Here is an 18,110-nt window from a genome sequence, read left to right as displayed (position 1 = left end):
TGAAAACAACGGTGCATGGGCTGCACAAACGCAGTCTCCGTGCCAGCTCAAGTGGCACACGCAATGAACACAACGAATGGATGGATGAATGGATGGACGCAAACACGGTGCACGGGCCGCCACTGCAGGCCCGTGTTGTAGCTGCCAACAGGGCAGTTCTCGCAGATTGCAAACTGTTGCTTTCTGATCCTGGCGCACATGGCAATAAACAGGGGGGGGGGCAAAGCAAAAATTGAATGGGGCTGGTGAACAGGAGCAGTGGGCATGGCATGGCAAAGGTGATCAGGCAAACACAGCCTGCAGAACAAAGCCGCTGCAGGCAAACACAGCCGGCAGATGAACTGGCCGGCACAGGCCTTGCAGAAAACAGCTGCAGACGATCCTGCCGGTACAGGCCTTGCAGCACAGCAGCTGCAGCCGATCCAGCCGGCACAGGCCTTGCAGCAAAACAACAGCTGCCGATGAAGCTGGCCAGCCTTCGCCGTTCAGTGGAGGTTGGTGGAGGGAGTGCGGTGGTGCTGGCCACTCGGAAGGCGGGCTCGGACCTACTCTGCGGTCTCCCTCCCAACCTATCGCCTTTGCCTGTCACTGTCTATACCCACTCCCTTAATTTGTCAAAAACCAATTTAGCCCCAACTTATTTTTTTGTTGTTTTTATGTTTACTTCCCCACTATAAATCGTCCCGTAACTCCCTTTATCGTCTTTGTTCGGCTAACCTATCCTGTCACCTAGCCTACTCCCAACATCTACGTTCCCTTCCCGGAGGGGAATAAGGGAGAGCTAGCGTCCTGTGTCGAGGCCCAATTCAAGCCTCAGGATGGCCTCCCCAGACTTCAGCGATCTATAACCAAAGTGGGTCCAGCGGCCCACAACGAGAGCGAGGGGATGGATGGTGCGGAGGGGTACACTTCCTAATCTACCCTATCCATTTAACTGTTAAACTACCCCGGGGCTTTCAACAAGCGCCTCCCGCTTAAGCTATTGGTTCTAACAACCCAGATTCCCGTGGCCTGTGTTGGTGTCCTCACAATTTCAGGCCTCGCCCCCCAATTTTCTTCCCGTGCCCTCACACGGTCTCATGGCTGGGACGCGTGGCTCCCCTTGGCAGGCACGACCCTCTGCCGAATCTCCAGCTATGGCACCCCCGGGCACTACACTGCCTCCGAGCCTACCAGCTCCCTAAACACCGGGGAGTGCCCCCCATGGCACTTCCCCTGAAACGCACACGTGGCAGGCTGGCTTCCCAGGCCCCTTTCCGAGGGTCACCCGTGCCCACAACACTGCCCACGCGGCTCATGGCGCCCCGGGCCCCCGCACCAAGCAGACGCACCCGTGCCCACTACGCTATCCCGGCCCCCCATGGGCCCTTGGCCTACTACGGCCGACTAGCCTGGTGCCCGGGGTACCCACTCAGCGATACTCACCTTTCGCAGCCACGCTCCCAGCCCGTCAACAGGGCTCCTGCACCCCTCCAAATGGGTTTCGAGCCTACATTCACACCAACAACAAAACGACCTCCATTTTTCAATTTAACTAACCCCCTAACTCACTCTACACTGACCCCGGGGTCCCTTGGGCGGGATTCACTCCTCCCCCCAATCACTGATCGCACCATGCATTCCCCATTCGCTCCACTCACACAGACCCGCTGGCCTCACTCACTCACCTAGCACATGCTTCCACTTCACTCACCAACAACTCTTCAACACACTCACCGCTGAACTCTGCCATCCTTCGAACTACATCCCCTAACTAACTCGTGCTCCCACGTCGTCCCTTACACTAAAGCACGTTCCTTTTAACACTACGTAGCTAAGCTACGTCCCCGCTACACATCCACAGTCTGTCACCGTCCTCAAACAATCCCATAAATCCATTTCCCAACCTAAATCTCATCTAAATCCCTCTAACTAATCCATTCCACGGGCCCCATGAGGACTTACCCCTGCCCCATGGAGCCGGTCGAGCTATGCTAACCCTCCCCACTAACTAGTTTCCTCCTGTGCCCAGGCCAGGGGATCTTCCACCCCTTGCCCGGGAATCCTGTGCACCCGAAAGTGAGGCTTGCTTTTTCCTTTCTTTTTAAATCGCGCAGCACCATCGCGGCAACTCACAGCTCGCGCACTTTGCACCTGCCCGTGACGTCATGCAGCTGCACGTGTACCTCGTCCCTCCTTGGACGGTACCATCCGGCAGGGATACCCCTCCTGCCGGATTCCAACCCCACGTGCAGCCATGACGTCACCGTGCGCATAAAAAACACAAGCCCCACGTCTCGAGGGGTTCCCCACGCGAACACATGTGCTTTGCCCGTTGGAGCTTAACACACACACACACACACACACACACACACACACACACACACACACACACACACACACACACACACACACACACACACGCCCGCGTGGAGAACCCGTCCGGTCCAACTCCATAATCCTGCCTAAACTTTGTCCGTCAGCGGGATCGGCAAATCCACCGCGTGCGTTTCCGGACCGGGACTTCACTCTCGCAAGCGAGCACGTGGGGGCCTCGTGCGTTGCACGGCACGGACCTCGCGCTCGCTGCTGGGTGAACCCGGCACGGTTCCTGAAACAGCTGCAGCCGCTACTCGGCTTTTGTCCCTCACATGTCGCAGTCGTCGTCTCCATTCCACCCACGCACACCTGCGTGTTACGACGCTAACACTCCACTCCATTACATTCGCCCCGGGAGACGCGGCTGCATGTTCACACATGCCGACCGACATCTCCCTTACACACAGCGACCTTGCACACGCTGTCTCTCTCACACTCGGCCGCTCACTCACGCATGCCATTTCCCTTGCACACGTGGCTCCACTCACTCGCGGCCTTTCACTCACTCGTGCCATTTCCCTCACACAAACCATACTACTCACACACGCGGGGGCACTCGCTCGCGGTGCCTCATCCACACACGGCGTGCTGGGAAGCACGATCTTCTGCACACTTACCACCACACCACTCACACACGGGGTCGCTTCCGCACATGGGGTCTTTGTCACCCACCCGGTCGCTCTCACACACGCCCTTGCACCCGCGCTATGCGTGCGTTGCAGCACGCATGTCGCCACACTCGTGAACACACACCTCGACACCACACACACCGGGACAACCACACTGGGGATTCGTGTCCCCACAAGGGTCTCCGGGGCCTCTATACCCCCCAAGCTCTCCGTGCACCTGTCCACAGCACTCCTCCCCTCAACCTCGCAAAGCACGACCGAACCCACCTGGTCGTGACTCGCCTCAAGGGGGCATACTCCCTCCCCTCGTTCCTGGAGGAGGCCATCTAACTGCTCGCACTGGGTCTTTACCCAGTCCGCCAGCTCCCCCTCATGGTCCTCCCCTACCTCCGTGTGTGTGTGTACGTCTCTAACCTTGTCGTTATCATGCAGTCTCTCCTCTATTTTTTCTGTCTCCCGTGTCTCTATACATTTTCTCTCCTTGTTCCTTATTTCTGTCTCTTCCTGGTTCCTTTTTCCTTCCCATCTGAGTCGTTCTTTCTCTCTGAGCCCCATTAGCTGTTCGTTCCCCCTCCGGAGCTCCTCAATCTCCGTTGACTCCAATCTCGCTCTCCGTTTTAGTTGTTCAATTTCACACTCATATAGTTGTTGTTTTCTCTCCCACTGTTCCTCCTGCTCTTTGTTTTCCAATCTCATTGTTTCTTTCAATTGGCTCATTTCCTTCCTGTGTTTCATTCGCTGTTCTCTCACTACTCTTCCTCGTTTCCTCTCCTGTCCTTCCTTCTCCAGTTTAATGGTTTTCTTCATTTGGTTAATCTCCTTTTTGTGTTTCATTCGCTGTTCTTTGTCTATCTCCTCGTACTCCAGCCTCAGCTTTTCTTTCAATTGGTCAACCTCAGATTCATGTTCTTTTTGTTTTCTATTCCATTGTTCCTCTCGTTCTTCCCTCTCCAATCTCGTTGTGTCCTTCAATCTCCTGATTTCTCCCTCCTGCTTCATTCCTTGCTCCTTTACTTTCTCCTCGTATTCCAACCTATTTTTTTCCTTTTGTCGTTCAGTTTCAAATTCATACTCTTTCAGTTTTTTATTCCACCGTCTCTCTTGTTCCTCGTTCTGCAATGTCATCGTTTCCTTTAATTGACGGATTTCTTTCTCCTGTCTCATTCGTTCTTCCTTCATTACTCTTTCTTGTTCCTCATTCTTTAGTCTGGCCTTCGCTTCCAGCTGTTCGATCTGTACAGTGTGGTTTCTTAAAGTTTCATTTTCAGTTCTCATCCTTTCCTCTTTTAACACTCTCAGTTCGTTTTGTAGTTCCCTCTCTTTGTTTTGTTGTTTCTCTAACTCAGAAACTTTCTTTTCCAATTCCTTTCTCATCTCCGCACACTCTGACTTTGCTTTGGCTTCTAATTGTTCAATCTGCTCAGTGTGGTTCCTGAATGTTTCATTTTCCGTTCTCTTCATTTCCTCTTTTAACACTCTCAGTTCTTTTGGTAATTCCCCCTCTTTGTTTTGGTGTTTCTGTAACTCAGAAGCTTCCTTTTCTAATTCTTTTCTCATCTCCGCACCCTCCGACCTTGCTTTGGCTTCTAACTGTTCTTCCGTCTTGCCCTTGTGGTTTTCTACCCGTCTTCCCAGTTCCTCTGTCTCCGTTTTTACCTCCAGTCGCAGCTTATCAACTCTCTTCATCATGTCTTGAAGTCTTTTCTCACACTCCACCGTTACGACCTTCAATCCCTCCTTTGTCTCCTCCTGGCTTTCTTTTAATTTTTCTAATACCTTTACCTCGTGTCTCGTCTCACACGTCTCCGGAATTATTTTCTCACCCGCCCCGACTACGGGCCTGACAGCCATTGCACTCCCTCCCAGCTCGTTCGTTCCCACACGTGGCGTCGTCATTATGCCAGCCTGCAGACATTGGCCCATTTGCCGCATATCACCCTGCATCTCTTTCATTCTGTTCGTGTCTCCATCCATTTTGTTTTCCATCTGTTGGGCATTCGTATCCATTTTTTCGTTCATGCCTCTCATTCCGTTTTTCAACTGTCGTGCAGCTGTTTGTATTTCTGTCAACATGGCGAATAGCTGGGCCATGTCGGATGCACTCAGCTGAGCCGTTTCGGCAAGGATCGGGGGGTTTTGGCGGAGAGGGGGAGGGGAGGTGTCATACACCGCGGCCGCTGCCGCACCTATTTCGGGCTCTAGGCTCAGTTGGGCGAGTTCGTCCTGTACAACCAACATTTCCTGCTCGGGGTTTTCATCCTGGACCATGGATTCTACACATTCTAAATCCATTTCTAATACCCCCGGCTCCCGCTCACCTTGAGACGCCATCTTATTTCTCGTAAAGTGTTAATTTAAATCGCTCGTAATTTGGAGGGAATCGGGGGTCGCTCCTCTCACCCCTGGACCGATTCCCGTGAATTTAGCTGGAGACAGGAGAGCCCGTTTTCCCGTTCTCCGATACCAGTGCCGCGAGGAGGGGGATGAGTTTGTATCCCACTCTTGACACCAGTGTTGCGGATTCGCGCCCGCCGGCGTGCGAGCGGCCACGTAACTCGAATCGCGGCATGTCGCCCACGGGACGGACAATCCCGTCGTGACCCTCTCGGACTAACGCCGGGAACTAGTCACGGGTGGGCCTTTCGGCCTCACCACGATCGTGCCAATCGGCCCCCCGCGTGGGATAGGGTTGCTCGCCAAATTCGACCTACCTAAGTACCCACACGAAGGGTAGACCAGGCGATCGCACCTCGCCGCAGGTCGACTTCGGACACGGGCCACTTTAAGCGACCCGTTCCGTACTATCGGGATAACCGAGCGGTGTTATCGTCAACCTCGACGGTTCGATTAATTATTGGGCGTATTTAGCCCACGACCAACCCTTTACGTGAAGTAAGATGGAGATTCAATAAAAGAAAAGACGAAGCGAAACGGGAAAAACAGTTCAACATAAAGCACATTTATTCCGCGGCAAACGGAAAGCACACATATACAATTATGCACCAAAAGCAAATGTAAAAGTAACACGACAATTCTGCACAAAAAAGACACACAATGCAGATCTACTACCGACTACCGAGCACACGGCAACACTTATACAGTTTTACTTCACAGACGGCGCCGACAACACATATACTCCAAAGCAAAAGAAAAAGGGGCCACCCTCAAATAAGGGGGCAGACGGGCCTGGGGCCGAGACCGCGTCGAGCCTACCCGTCTGGTGATGAGCCGCAAAATGGCGGCGGCGCCCCGACTCCGCGGGCCTCGCTGGCACTGCCTGGAATGGAGTGGGAACGGGGCCTCCTTCTCACACTATCTCAGCGCGGGGGGAAACAGGGGGGGGTTGTTGATGCTCGAGGGAAAGAGGATATCTGGCTGGCTTGGGTCCCGCGACGAGCGACTCCACTGCGACCTCGACCGCGTTCCCGGCCTCCCCTCTCCGCAGCTCCCCGACTCTGACACGAGCGCAGACCTCCACAAAGCTTCTTGGCTTCTCCAGCCTCTCCGGACCCCGACAGACACTCTCTCGACTGATTTCGCCGCCGTCACAACTCTCCAACTCTTTCCTCTTCTCAACTCTCTACTCTTCTCTTCTTTTCAACTCTTTCCAACTCTTCTTTATTCGCCCCGCGCTCGGCGCTTTATAGTGCGACAGGAGAAATCATATGCAGATTTTTGGATCAGGAACGGCTCGGGGGCGGAGCCACGCTCCCCATTGGACAGAGGAAAAGTGGGCATGAATCATTCTTGATCCGCGAATCTGCATATAGCGATTATACTCCGACGCGCCTGGAGGCGGGGCCAAATCGCCCCACGCTCGCTGATAGGACGGAACAGAAGTGGGCGTGAATCATTCTTGATCCGATTTCTCGGAAAGGCTGGTGTTTTTGCACCCGCTGCTCGGTGAGCGCCCTGTACAAGTCCAGGATCGGTGCCCACAAGCGGCGCGGGAATGGCGGTGATGCGATGGTTGCGAGAGCGAGTTGTGACGGTAAAGGTCGTGGCTGTTGGCGTTGTTGTTGTTGTGAAGCGGCGTTGCGGTTGGTGGTTGTTGTGTGAAAGCGGTTGTGGAGAAGGTGGATGTTGTGAAGGTGGTTCTGGAGAAGGTGGCTGTGGTTGTCGAGATGCGGTTGGTGGTGGTTGTGGTGGTAGTAATGGCGGTTGGTCCAAAATAAAGATAGTAAAAGAAAAACGGCTATCTAAAAGGGTCGCAGCCCGAATGAATGACATTTATTCCCGCTAAACAACGGGTTTGGGCTAACTACACATATACTTACAGAGATATCTCACCTACGGGGCCTGAATGGTGGTTTGCGAATTTCGTCAACCACAACACTATATATGTATATATATATATATATATATATATATATATATATATATATATATATATATATATATATATATATATATATATATATATTGTGGGCCGGGTATCGGCGATGAGCACGATCGCTAGATGGAGCAGTAAAATCGGCTCCACCGAATACCCGGATCTAGATCGTACCTTTCCGCATACTCCGAAGATACGGGTCCCTTACAGGACCGTGAATCGTCAATAATTCAGCCGCGTGGTACAGGGTTATTTGCCAAACTTCTAAATACCTAGAGGCCCACGTGGCGAGCTACCGAGGAATTCACACCCTCGACAGAGCTCGAACAGGACGAGCCGTTGCCGTGCTCGACCCGTGCGTAGCCCGAGCGGATGTTGACCGAGGTCCCGTCGGTCCAAATGCACAACTCACGGCAGCAACGGCCTTTTTAGTCACCCAACACGCACAGTGCTAAACCAATGAAGAAAACACAGAAACGAGCTGATACATTTAACGGGGGATTTATTTATAATGAGGGGGAAGGGAACACACAAGGAGCAGAGGTAAACCGACTAAAAGAAATGCAAGTATGTGCAAGGCACTTAAACAATTCTACTTGAAGACGGGCCCACAGACACACACACGCACACACAGATACCCAAAAGAAGAAATGATGGCCGTGGCCTTGACTGATACCCCCAGCTCGGAGGGAAGGTGAGCTGGAGGTAAGGAGAACGTGCTGGCTACCTGGCCACGAGCGCGCGGCTCGACCTCCACACCTTCCCGGGGCTCCAGTCACCAAAAGCCTGGACTAGGGTAGCCGAACCCAGAGGAGGCGAGAGGAGGTGGTCTCCCGGGATGAGATGGTCGACCTCTTCTAGTTCTGCACCACACGAGACGCCTTGGATGTGCGCGATGCAGTCAAACGCCGACCAGACCGAAACACGCTCGAGCAGACGGGGCGCAATTATTTCTCCTCCCACTCGTCCCGACAACCACTCTTTTTTCTTCAGGAGGGAGGGGCTTCTTTCCTCACCACTCTCCTCCTGACTGGCCGAGGGGTTCTCACGCGACTCGTGGCGCCCTCCCGATTGGCTGGGGCGCGCGTGTAGTGTTCGCCCTCTGCTCATTCGCTGGAGCTTCGAGCCGAAGCGAAGGAGGCTCCGCCCACATCCTCAGCCAAAAACACCTGCGTAATGGTGATCGTGTTGAGTTGGAAACGGGGCGGGTGAGATGCCCACTCCTTGCCGATTGGCTAAAGAGGGACGCCATGCCTATGTTAGACTCCGCCCACGCGCACCCTTGCTGGCGAGTGCGCAAAGATTGCCACGAGCAGAGTGTTGCTGTTGTGAGAGCGAAGGTGGGCGTTGTTGTCATTGATGTAAAAATCCTAACTCTCTAAACAACTCTGCAGCGCATGAACATTTAATTCCCATTAGAGTAGGGACGAGACCCTAACTAGAAACACATACTTACCGATATAATTGATCTCTAGGGACTCTGAATGTTGAGTGCAGTAAGCTTCCAGATTCGTAACAATATATCATGTTAACATTTAACTAACCATAGAAATATAATAAATACATGTAAATTAAGCAAAAACATATGACTTTTACCTTTTAAATTTATTCAAAAACAGCAAGGGGTGGGGGAGGTTAAACATATTACATACTCGTTCATACTGTACTCTGCCATAAATAGAAAACACAAGACTTAGCTTAGGATGATATTGTTGGATAGGAGAGGGTGGAGGTTAGAAACATGTGGGTGTAGAACTTGTGATGTCTGTTCGATCATGGGGAGAACGACGAACTCGCCTGCTGCATTGACACATAGAAGAAGGGTAAAACGATTCTGAGTCACCATGATCCAGTGCAGATCTTCCCTGCTTGGACAGGAAAGTATGAGATGGCATCCTCTTCCAAAATAATCCCGTCTGCTTGGCGTTAAAATCCTGCTCCAACATAAATCCCTTCACCTCAATTCATTCCATGAGTCATGGTTGAACTGGAGCCTTCAGCCCCAGGTGCCTGTACTGATGGAAACGTTGGTAAATCTGCAATGGTTTCTCCCATAAATCGGTCCACTCAAAGTCAAAATAAATCCACAATGGTTTCTCCTGTACATCGGTCCACTCAAAGGCATTTTTTTCTGTTTGGTCATCGATCCAAACATCAAGTGCTTTTTCCATTCTTTCAATATGATGATCACAGGACTGGAATGAGCCTTTTGCACTTTGCGGAGGACGAACATTTGAATGGATATTTGACTCAGGTTTACACAAAGTTGATTCATTGATCCTGTAATGGCAGCTCACAGATGCTGCACTTTAAATTGCTGCTGACGTATATCACAACTCGATTGATTCGCACACTCTTATAACCTTTCTCTGCTTTTTGGTACGATTAATTTTGTCGATCGCTTGACGTTTGGGCACCATTATTAACTGTTGTGTGTCTACTAGATCTTACAGGATCTCCGTTTGTCTTTTCCTGTTTGATGATGATTCATTATTACATTTAGCTTCGTTCCTGTATGTTGGTCTGATGACTACAATTAACGGTGTGTGAGAAACAAGAGAAGGCCCATAATGGGAGGTAATCTTACATGTGGACGCAAACGATGACTCATCTCAGCTCAAACACCGCGATTGCCTCGAATTAAATCCACAATAATGAAATCGGAGCACAATAGGTTGCCTCGATTGGTATAAATCTGCGATATTAGAACCCCTGATATTTGAGGGTTTACTGTATTATTGTATATTAATATATTATTGATATTGTATATTATTGACCTTTATAACTTTAATTGTTTCTCGGATCCAGCTTGAGTACCTTCACTGCAGCAAGTATGGGAAGGAACGAGAGTTTATTAACAAATGGTGTGTAAAAATGGTCTTTGTTTCGTAAGAAATGAAACACTTTTTCTTTTTGATTACCTCTCACTCTACCTCCCCCTCTCTATCACTACCTCCTTCTCTTTCTCATTACCTCTCTCTCTCTCTCTCTCTCTCTCTCTCTCTCTCTCTCTCTCTCTCTCTCTCTCTCTCTCTCTCTCTCTCTCTCTCTCTCTCTCTCTCTCTCTCTCTCTCTCTCTCTCTCTCTCTCTCTCTCTCTCTCTCTCTCTCTCTCTCTCTCTCTCTCTCTCTCTCTCTCTCTCTCTCTCTCTCTCTCTCTCTCTCTCTCTCTCTCTCTCTCTCTCTCTCTCTCTCTCTCTCTCTCTCTCTCTCTCTCTCTCTCTCTCTCTCTCTCTCTCTCTCTCTCTCTCTCTCTCTTCCTCCATCACTCTCACTACCTCTCCTTCTCTACTTCCCTCTCACTACCTCTCCCTTTGTTACCCCTCTCTCTCTCTCTCTCTCTCTCTCTCTCTCTCTCTCTCTCTCTCTCTCTCATTACCTCTCCCGCTCTCTCTCATTACCTCTCCCTCTCTCTCTCCGTCTCTTTCTTTGTCCTTTGCCCCCCCTCCCCTCTCTGTTTGGCAATCTGTCCTTTTTAAACTCTAACTTTTTTTCTTTGCCTTTGTGTCTTCTATCCATCCTTTAATTCCTAGATGCCTCTCCGCCGGACTCGATCGTCTCAAGCTCAAGCTTCACTCAACAATACCAGCGGCAACACCAGTTGCAGCACCGTTGCAGATTTGTCTCCAGACATGGATCCAACCTGCAACACACAACCATATGAGTCTGGAGAGGTTGTGGCCACTCTGGTGCTGGCCTACAGAGACAGACCCCAACTGGGCCGAGTTATTGGATGCCCGGCCCCTGGTTCTTTGACTCTGCTTTGGCTTGCTGGCTCTTACTCAGGATCATGGTGTCCGGCTCGAAGGCGCTGTGGACGGCGCATGGAGCCTTGGAGAGAGCAAGTTAAAGTCCAGGACGTACTAATCCGTGGCATCATGTTGAGTAGTGGTGGAAAGCTCGGCATGCGACTTGCACGGATCTTACGTACCTTGTACCAGCGTCATGACGAAGAGCTTGGAGACAAAAGTACTCTCTCTGATTAGAAGAGAACGCACCAAGGCGAGGTTGTGTGATAGCAAAAACGAGGCAAGAAGCCGTGGTTTTTGGACTATAGAGAAATTCTGGGAGATATTCGTGTTAAAAAACGCGATATTGTAATGCATTTTGAGGTTATTTAAAACAAAGATCCAGAAAAATAAAGAAATTTATAGACTTCATTGGAGAGCAACCTGAGTAAGGGGTTTGTGCAGAAGAGGAAGCAAAACTGAAAGTTATTGAACAATAAAAAAAAAAGACTTTAGTATTGTTCTGCTTCAACCCGCTTCCCTCCCTCCCTCATCCTTTCTCACGGTTATACATGATGTAAATATGTTGTCACTGTCTCTTCGTTTACACTCAACACCATGTCCTTCAGCACACTCTTCATTTCGTCCCTTCCTGCACCTCCACCATATTTTCCTCTCGTTTTTCATCACACACACACAACCATTCCTCACGTTTCATTGTGTTCCTTTCTTTTCTCCAATTCCAGTCTCTTCCTGATTATTATTTTTATTTTAATCTTCCTACTCGTCCCCCATTTCATTTGAGAATGTTGTATCCAATTTAGACAAAGTTAAAATAAAGTTTTTTGAATGCCCCTGTTCACTGCATTTTTGTCTTTCATTTGTTCTGCTCTGTGCTTAGTCTCTTTCGGAATGTGGAGACATTCTAATGTTCCTTTCCAAACAGTAGTTTTATTCTGTGCTCCCTTTAGTTAATTTGGTTTTCACTGAATACGTTATTGCTTCGAGTGTCGTGGTTGTTGTCATGCCTCGATGCTCGATAATTATATCCACCACTGATCCTCAAGAGCATAATGCCAACATTTTCTTTGGATACTTGAGTTGAAGTTGCACAACAAGCTGTTACAAGTAATATCCACCATTTTAGCATATTGTGCTAACACCATGTTCTGCTAACACCATGTTCTGCTAACCCCATGTTGTGCTAACATCTCAAGTACCAGTTTTCACACTGCCTAAAAACAAATGCATTCACACAGTTGTAGAATGCTTTTCCAAACAATGCTGTCAATCTCCTGTAATTTTGAGAAAAACAGTCTTTTTCACATAGACAGAGACGGTGAGAGCGCCGATGCTAGGACCATGAGCTTGCGGGAATGGCAAGCTTGCGCGGAGGGCGAGCTTGCGCGGAGGGCGAGCTTGCGCGGAGGGCGAGCTTGCGCGGAGGGCGAGCTTGCGCGGAGGGTGAGCTTGTGTGGAGGGCGCACTTGCAGGGATGGCTAGCTTGTGTGGCGGGCGAGCTTGTGGGAAGGGTGCACTTTCTGGGAGGGCGAGCTTGTGTGGCAGGCGAGCTTGCAGGGAGGCTGCGCTAGCGTGGAGGGCGAGAGTGAGGAAAGAGAGAGGATTGGAGAAGGAAAAACAGAGGAAGCATGACTTGGAGATTGATCAGCTAAAAGAAAAGGAAGACAAAAAGAGATTTAATAACTACAAAAATGAAGAGATGAGACACTGCAGCAGGTGAAACAAATGAAGAAGAATTGTATGGAAGTCAAAAAGGAGACAAAGGAACAAAAGGAAAGTCTTAGGAGGATTGTGGAAGACAATGTTTCCCATAATTTGCAAGACATGAATAGAATTGAGGATTTTGGCAGAAATTGCATGAAGGAGGTGGAGAAAAGGAAAACGGTCGAGGAAGAAAGAAACGAGATCATACGAGTCTTTCAAGAGATTCAGATATGGAAAGAAACATCTGAGATAGAGTGGAAAGACAAGAAGTGAGAATCAAACAATTGGAGGAGACAAAGATAATGAGGAGATACGCAAGGTGATAATGAGAGATGCAGAAAAGGGATGAAGAAGAAAAAGAAAGGGGACATCATCTGAAGAAAAGTGTGGAGGAAGGAATCGAACAGGAAAATAAGCTGCAAAGGGAGCTGAATAAGCAGTCAAGCTGACGTGCATCCTGCAGAGACGGCTACAGTGCACTGAGGAAGAAACATGATGCTCGGGGCAGCAGCTAAAAGAACAAACGATAATAAGGGAGCAACTGGAGAAGGATGTGGACAACTTGCAATGTCAGATTAGAGTACTTAAGCAGGAATATGATCAGGAAAACATGACAGGAGGAAGGCTGACCCAGGAAAACCAACAGAAAAGTGCTGAACTAAAGGCTCATGTTGAAGAGATTTGTTGGCTGAAGGAGGAGATGAGTTCAGTGAGTGAACTGAGGGAGATTACAAGGGAGAGATTACAGTGAACTGAGGGAGAGGAGATGAACTGAAACAGATGGAGAAGAAGTTGGAAGAAATGGAGAAGATAAAGGAAGAGCGAGTCAAACAGAAGCAAAGGAATCATGACTTGCATCAAGAAATAGAATCACACCTCTTCGAAAGGGAAAGGATGGAGAAGAAGATGAGAAAACAGCAAGCTGAGCTGGAGCAGCACAAGCAAAAGAAATGTGAATTGCTAAACAAAATGGGGGCTGTGGCACCAACACCTCAAGAGGGAACAGCTTTGTGGGAGTTGGTGGCCATGGTCCAGCTCTGGGATAAAAAGGGAAATTGAACAGACCCTGTCTGTTGGGGAAGTGATTACCATCTTAGAAATAGGTCAGGAATCGTCATTGAAGGATCCCAGGTGTGGTGAGGAAGGAACTCATTGAAATGTTCACAAGAATAAATAAACGGAGATTCCAGTTCGTTGAGCTCTCTTTATTGCGTGCCCCACAATGGCTCCTGGCCAGATCCCATCATGCCCATCCCCAGAGCGGCACTTTCCATTGGCTGCATCAATTACGTCATCAGCATACAATTACATCGTCAGCATACATGATTATTAAGATGTGTGATACTAATTATGGTGAGAGTGATGTGAACAAGGTTGATAAAGAGGAGGATGAAAAAGAGTTGTCTGCAAGTTTTCAGAAATGGTTTACACATCAAAGTAAGGAGGCATGGCAGAGAGAGAAGGTGCATGGAATTGAAGCAAATCCAGAGTATGGAAATGGTGAGAAAAAGGAAGAGCACACTGATGCTGAGTGGTTTTGAGGAAGAAGACAGAACTGCAAAGGAAGAGGCAGATGGCAAGGATGAAGATCTGTCTTCATGTTCAGATGGTCCAGGAAATTCACCCCAACACAGAGAATGCAAGGCAATCTTATGTAGTCGTTGAAAGAAGAGGCGAATCGTGGTGATTTGGATGGTCCAGATGGTGAGGTTGAAATTGACGTTCATGCGGAGAGTAAAGCTGTTGGCGATTACGAAAATAGCTCAGATGGTGATATCATTGCCAGGATCGGAGCTCAATAAAAACAGCCTTAATCAGATGAAGGAAGACGAAGCGGATCAAGTTTCATGACGCCTCTGCCGAGTCAGATAGCGAATACAAAAGTAATGGTTGTGAACAAAAATGACCTGATAAGCCACATAAGAAGCCACAGGCTTGTAAACCCCGAGGAGCAAAGCAGCAGGCGATGATGGAGGGGAAAAATGAAATAGAGATTGAGGGACCATGAGAGGGATGGCCACAGGGATGGATGAAAACATCAGAGAAATGTTCAATTTGGAACAAGTGAGTGGAGTGCCAGGTGATTAGCATTCTGGGGTCTGTTGTGATGAACAGTGTACTGCAGAATGGAGAGGCATGATTACAGTTGGAAGGAATAGTAATCGGAGTGATCAGAACTTCCTCTCACTGATGACTGTGGCACCGCTGCAGACTGGATACTGAACCTGATTAATAGCATGGAATTGAGTGTAGAACCTTTTGGGGGAAGTTATGTGACCCGAATGGATGACAGTAATGGGGAGAGATGCACCGAGCCAAGGGACGCAGATGGCTGTGGGTCGTGGCAAATTTGATTGAGCAAGGGGTCATGGGCCAGTGGCGCATGTAGCCTGGAGATCCCAAGCTAATGAACCTCCTTACCAGGAGAGCACAGTGTTAAAGTGCCAGAAAGGGCACAGTTTGGCTATGCGATTGGAGTCCTTGGGCTGCAATTCCGGAGGGCCTGGGTTGGCCGTGTGGACAGTGCAGGCTGTGCGAAGCCTGGTGAAGCAGTCACAAACTTTGGGTAAGCTACGATGCAACAAAGGAGTCGAGTCAGAGATTGAGGAGAGGCAGTCTTGGATCAATGAGGTGGTTGAACAGGCCCAGATTGGAGCAGTTCCTACAATTGGGATAATGTTAATGACTGACCATGTGGAGAGAGATTTTGGATGGAATGGGGATCTCCTGCTTTGCACCAAAGGAAAAAAAAGTTGACTCTAAATTGCTTTACCAGTTAGGGTTGGTGTGCCTTTGCTCTTAGGTGGTGTGCCTTACCTCCCTGGTGATGCATTGGGGGAGGTGATTTTGTGCCTTGTCAAACCCCCACCCCTCCAGATCCACTGAGCACCTGATGGCATTAATGTGCATCCTCATCCTCATCTTGAGCAGTCGGACTTCAAAGTCAGCACAAGGAAGGTTCTTAGAAGCTGAGAAGAGAGCAGCTGGGAAGAGAGCAGACTGCCCATTTACCTGTCTACATTTGCATCATGCCTGCCCTTGAGGCATACTAGACTTTTTGGTATAGTGCCATGTAGTTGAGACAGAGCCATTTGCCCTGGATTTCGTTGTTGACTATTTTGAACTTGAAATTTGTGCTGAATTACCTGTATAATGCATCAAAGTAAAAATGTGTTTTAGGTTCTAGCGGTAATGTTGGAGAGCGGCATTTGTCTAGGCTAAATTATGTGGCAGATTTTGGCCTGTCGGGTACCTCCTCAAAACTGATTCCATCTTTTCACCCTTCTGTCCCCCCCCCCCCCCGGGTTGTGATGAGCTGGGATGGCTCTGGAATGGGGAAGGGAGTAGTGTCACAGTTGTGGAAAGAATGGAGAGATGCTGATAGCTTTGCAGGTGTATAATGTTGATAAGTGCTGTTTAAGTATCCCATGTATTAAATGCTGATTCAGTTGTGGGAAAGACGACCACCTTTATTGTTTTATTTCATCTTTGAGTCACATCACCATTTTTACACACGCTTCTTTGAAACAGCATGGAGTCGTGTTCAGATGTGCCGGATGTTCCCAATATTGGAAGCTTTGCCCTCACAGCTCAGAATGAAGGAGATGTCACTTAAATTTAGGAAAGAGACAATACATTGACTGTATTGCCATGTAAATGGTTGCTTTGGCGAACTCCTGATTAAATATGCATTGTTATTATATGAACCACATCGGGCACCCTGCCTGCCTTTGCTGGCTGAAAGGGAAGTGACAAAAGAGGTAGGGTTTGTTTGGGTTTTGCCTCGAAGGTAAGACGAACCACCATTTTCCCTCTCCCGCATGAGGGGTCGAGAGGTTTTGGCTCAAAGAGACAATGTGCCACCATTTCCCTCCCATGTGAGGTGTCGAGGGAGGTTTTTCCTCAAAAGAAAGATGAGCCACCATTTTCACTCTCTCCCCTGTGTGGAGTCTCGAGGTTTTGCCTCGAAGGAAAGACTGACCTCCATTTTCCTGTCTACCATGTGAGGAGTCGAAAGGTTTTTACTCGAAGAGACAAAACGACGTGCCTCCATTTTTCCCTCTTTTTTGTGTGAGGAGTCTGGAGGTTTTGACTCTGAGAGATGATGTTCCTCAATTTTCCCTCGTTCACCCGTTAGAAGTCGAGAGAGGTTTTTTTTTCTTGAAGGAAAGATGTACCACCATTTTCCCTCTCTCCCATGTGAGGAGTCTCGAGGTTTTGACTCGAAGAGATGACTTGCCTCCATTTTCCCTCTCCCATGTGAGTAGTTGAGAGAGTTTTTGGATGGGGAAGATGACACCTCCATTTTCCCTCTCCCATGTGGGGAATCGAGAGGTTTTGCTTCAGGAAAGACACACCACCATTTTCTACTCTCCCATGTGAGGAGTCAAAAGATTTTTGCCTTGAGAGAAAGACGTACCTCCATATTCCCTCTCTCCCGTGTGAGGATCCGAGAGGATTTGGCTCAGAGACTACGTACCTCCATATTCCCTCTCCCATGTGAGGAGTCAAGAGGTTTTTCGTCAAATAGAGGACGTACCTCCATATTCCCTCTCTCCCATGTGAGGAGTCAAGAGGTTTTGACTCGATGAGATGACATGCCTCCATTTTTTTCCCTCCCTCTCCCGAAAAGAAATCTAGCGATTGAGAGATCAGACTGCCATTGGTGAGGGTCCCAGACGTGCCTGGGGCCGAGGGAGCACTGTGATGGTTGGAGTCGCTGCCTCTTTGTCTTCCAATCAGAGGAAACTGTAAGCGAACCAGGCCTGAACCAGAATCCTTTTTGTGTTTTTCCATTTACCTTATTTTTGCTCCTTTTTAATTTGTTATTTTAAAAGCTCGAAGTGAGCATCTGCGGAACGTTATGCCACCAAGTTGAGAGAGGCGTGCGTAATGTTCCACAGATCGTCCGCTGCGATGAAAGAGCCCTCAGTTTTGCAAGATGGTCATGGGTGGGATTGATTGGTATCATGAAAAAGGGATTGATTTTCGTCAAAAGGCATGGCTCGAATTGACGAACCTCCGCAGTGATGAAGTGCCGTTGTCACCACTGGCTTTGCACTTTGGGGTATGCAGGTGTCGTGAAATTAGTACGGATGATGGACAAGAGCGGCCATAGAGCCAGCACGTGGACCGAGTGGAAGGGATTGGTGGTTGTACGTGTGAGAAAAAAAGGTGTCCATTGAGTGTGATTGTAGTCGTTTTTTATTGTTGTTTCGCAGCCATGGTTTTGGAGGGACACCGGCATGCAGTGTTCCTCAAAAAAATGGTGCACTCAGTTTTCACTTTGTTGCTCTGTAGCGTTTGTTTGTCTGTGTTTGTTTATCTGTTTGTCACA

The 18,110-nt window shown here is 49.0% G+C and overlaps 1 protein-coding gene across 2 annotated transcripts in view; it reads left to right on the top strand.

Moving 5' to 3' along the window:
* LOC147016268 (nipped-B-like protein A) overlaps window positions 1–11,907 on the top strand; it is a 263,933-nt gene extending 252,026 nt beyond the window's left edge. The window contains exons 42-43 of one of the 2 annotated variants that reach the window (XM_085844843.1): window positions 10,129–10,184; window positions 10,853–11,097. In XM_085844843.1, coding sequence (XP_085700969.1) covers window positions 10,129–10,184; window position 10,853 — 57 coding nt within the window. In that variant the 3' untranslated portion in view covers window positions 10,854–11,097. Of the gene's footprint in view, window positions 1–10,128; window positions 10,185–10,852 lie in introns of both variants that reach the window. The other variant, XM_085844842.1, reaches the window with a different exon arrangement.
* Window positions 11,908–18,110: the final 6,203 nt, after the last annotated feature.

Source organism: Eptatretus burgeri, chromosome 11, assembly GCF_056783735.1.
Source record: "Eptatretus burgeri isolate ZD-2024b chromosome 11, Ebu_testis_v1, whole genome shotgun sequence".
NCBI classification, from domain to species: domain Eukaryota; kingdom Metazoa; phylum Chordata; class Myxini; order Myxiniformes; family Myxinidae; genus Eptatretus; species Eptatretus burgeri.
Note: the sequence above shows the minus strand (reverse complement) of the source record. Positions and strands in the feature narration are given on the sequence as shown.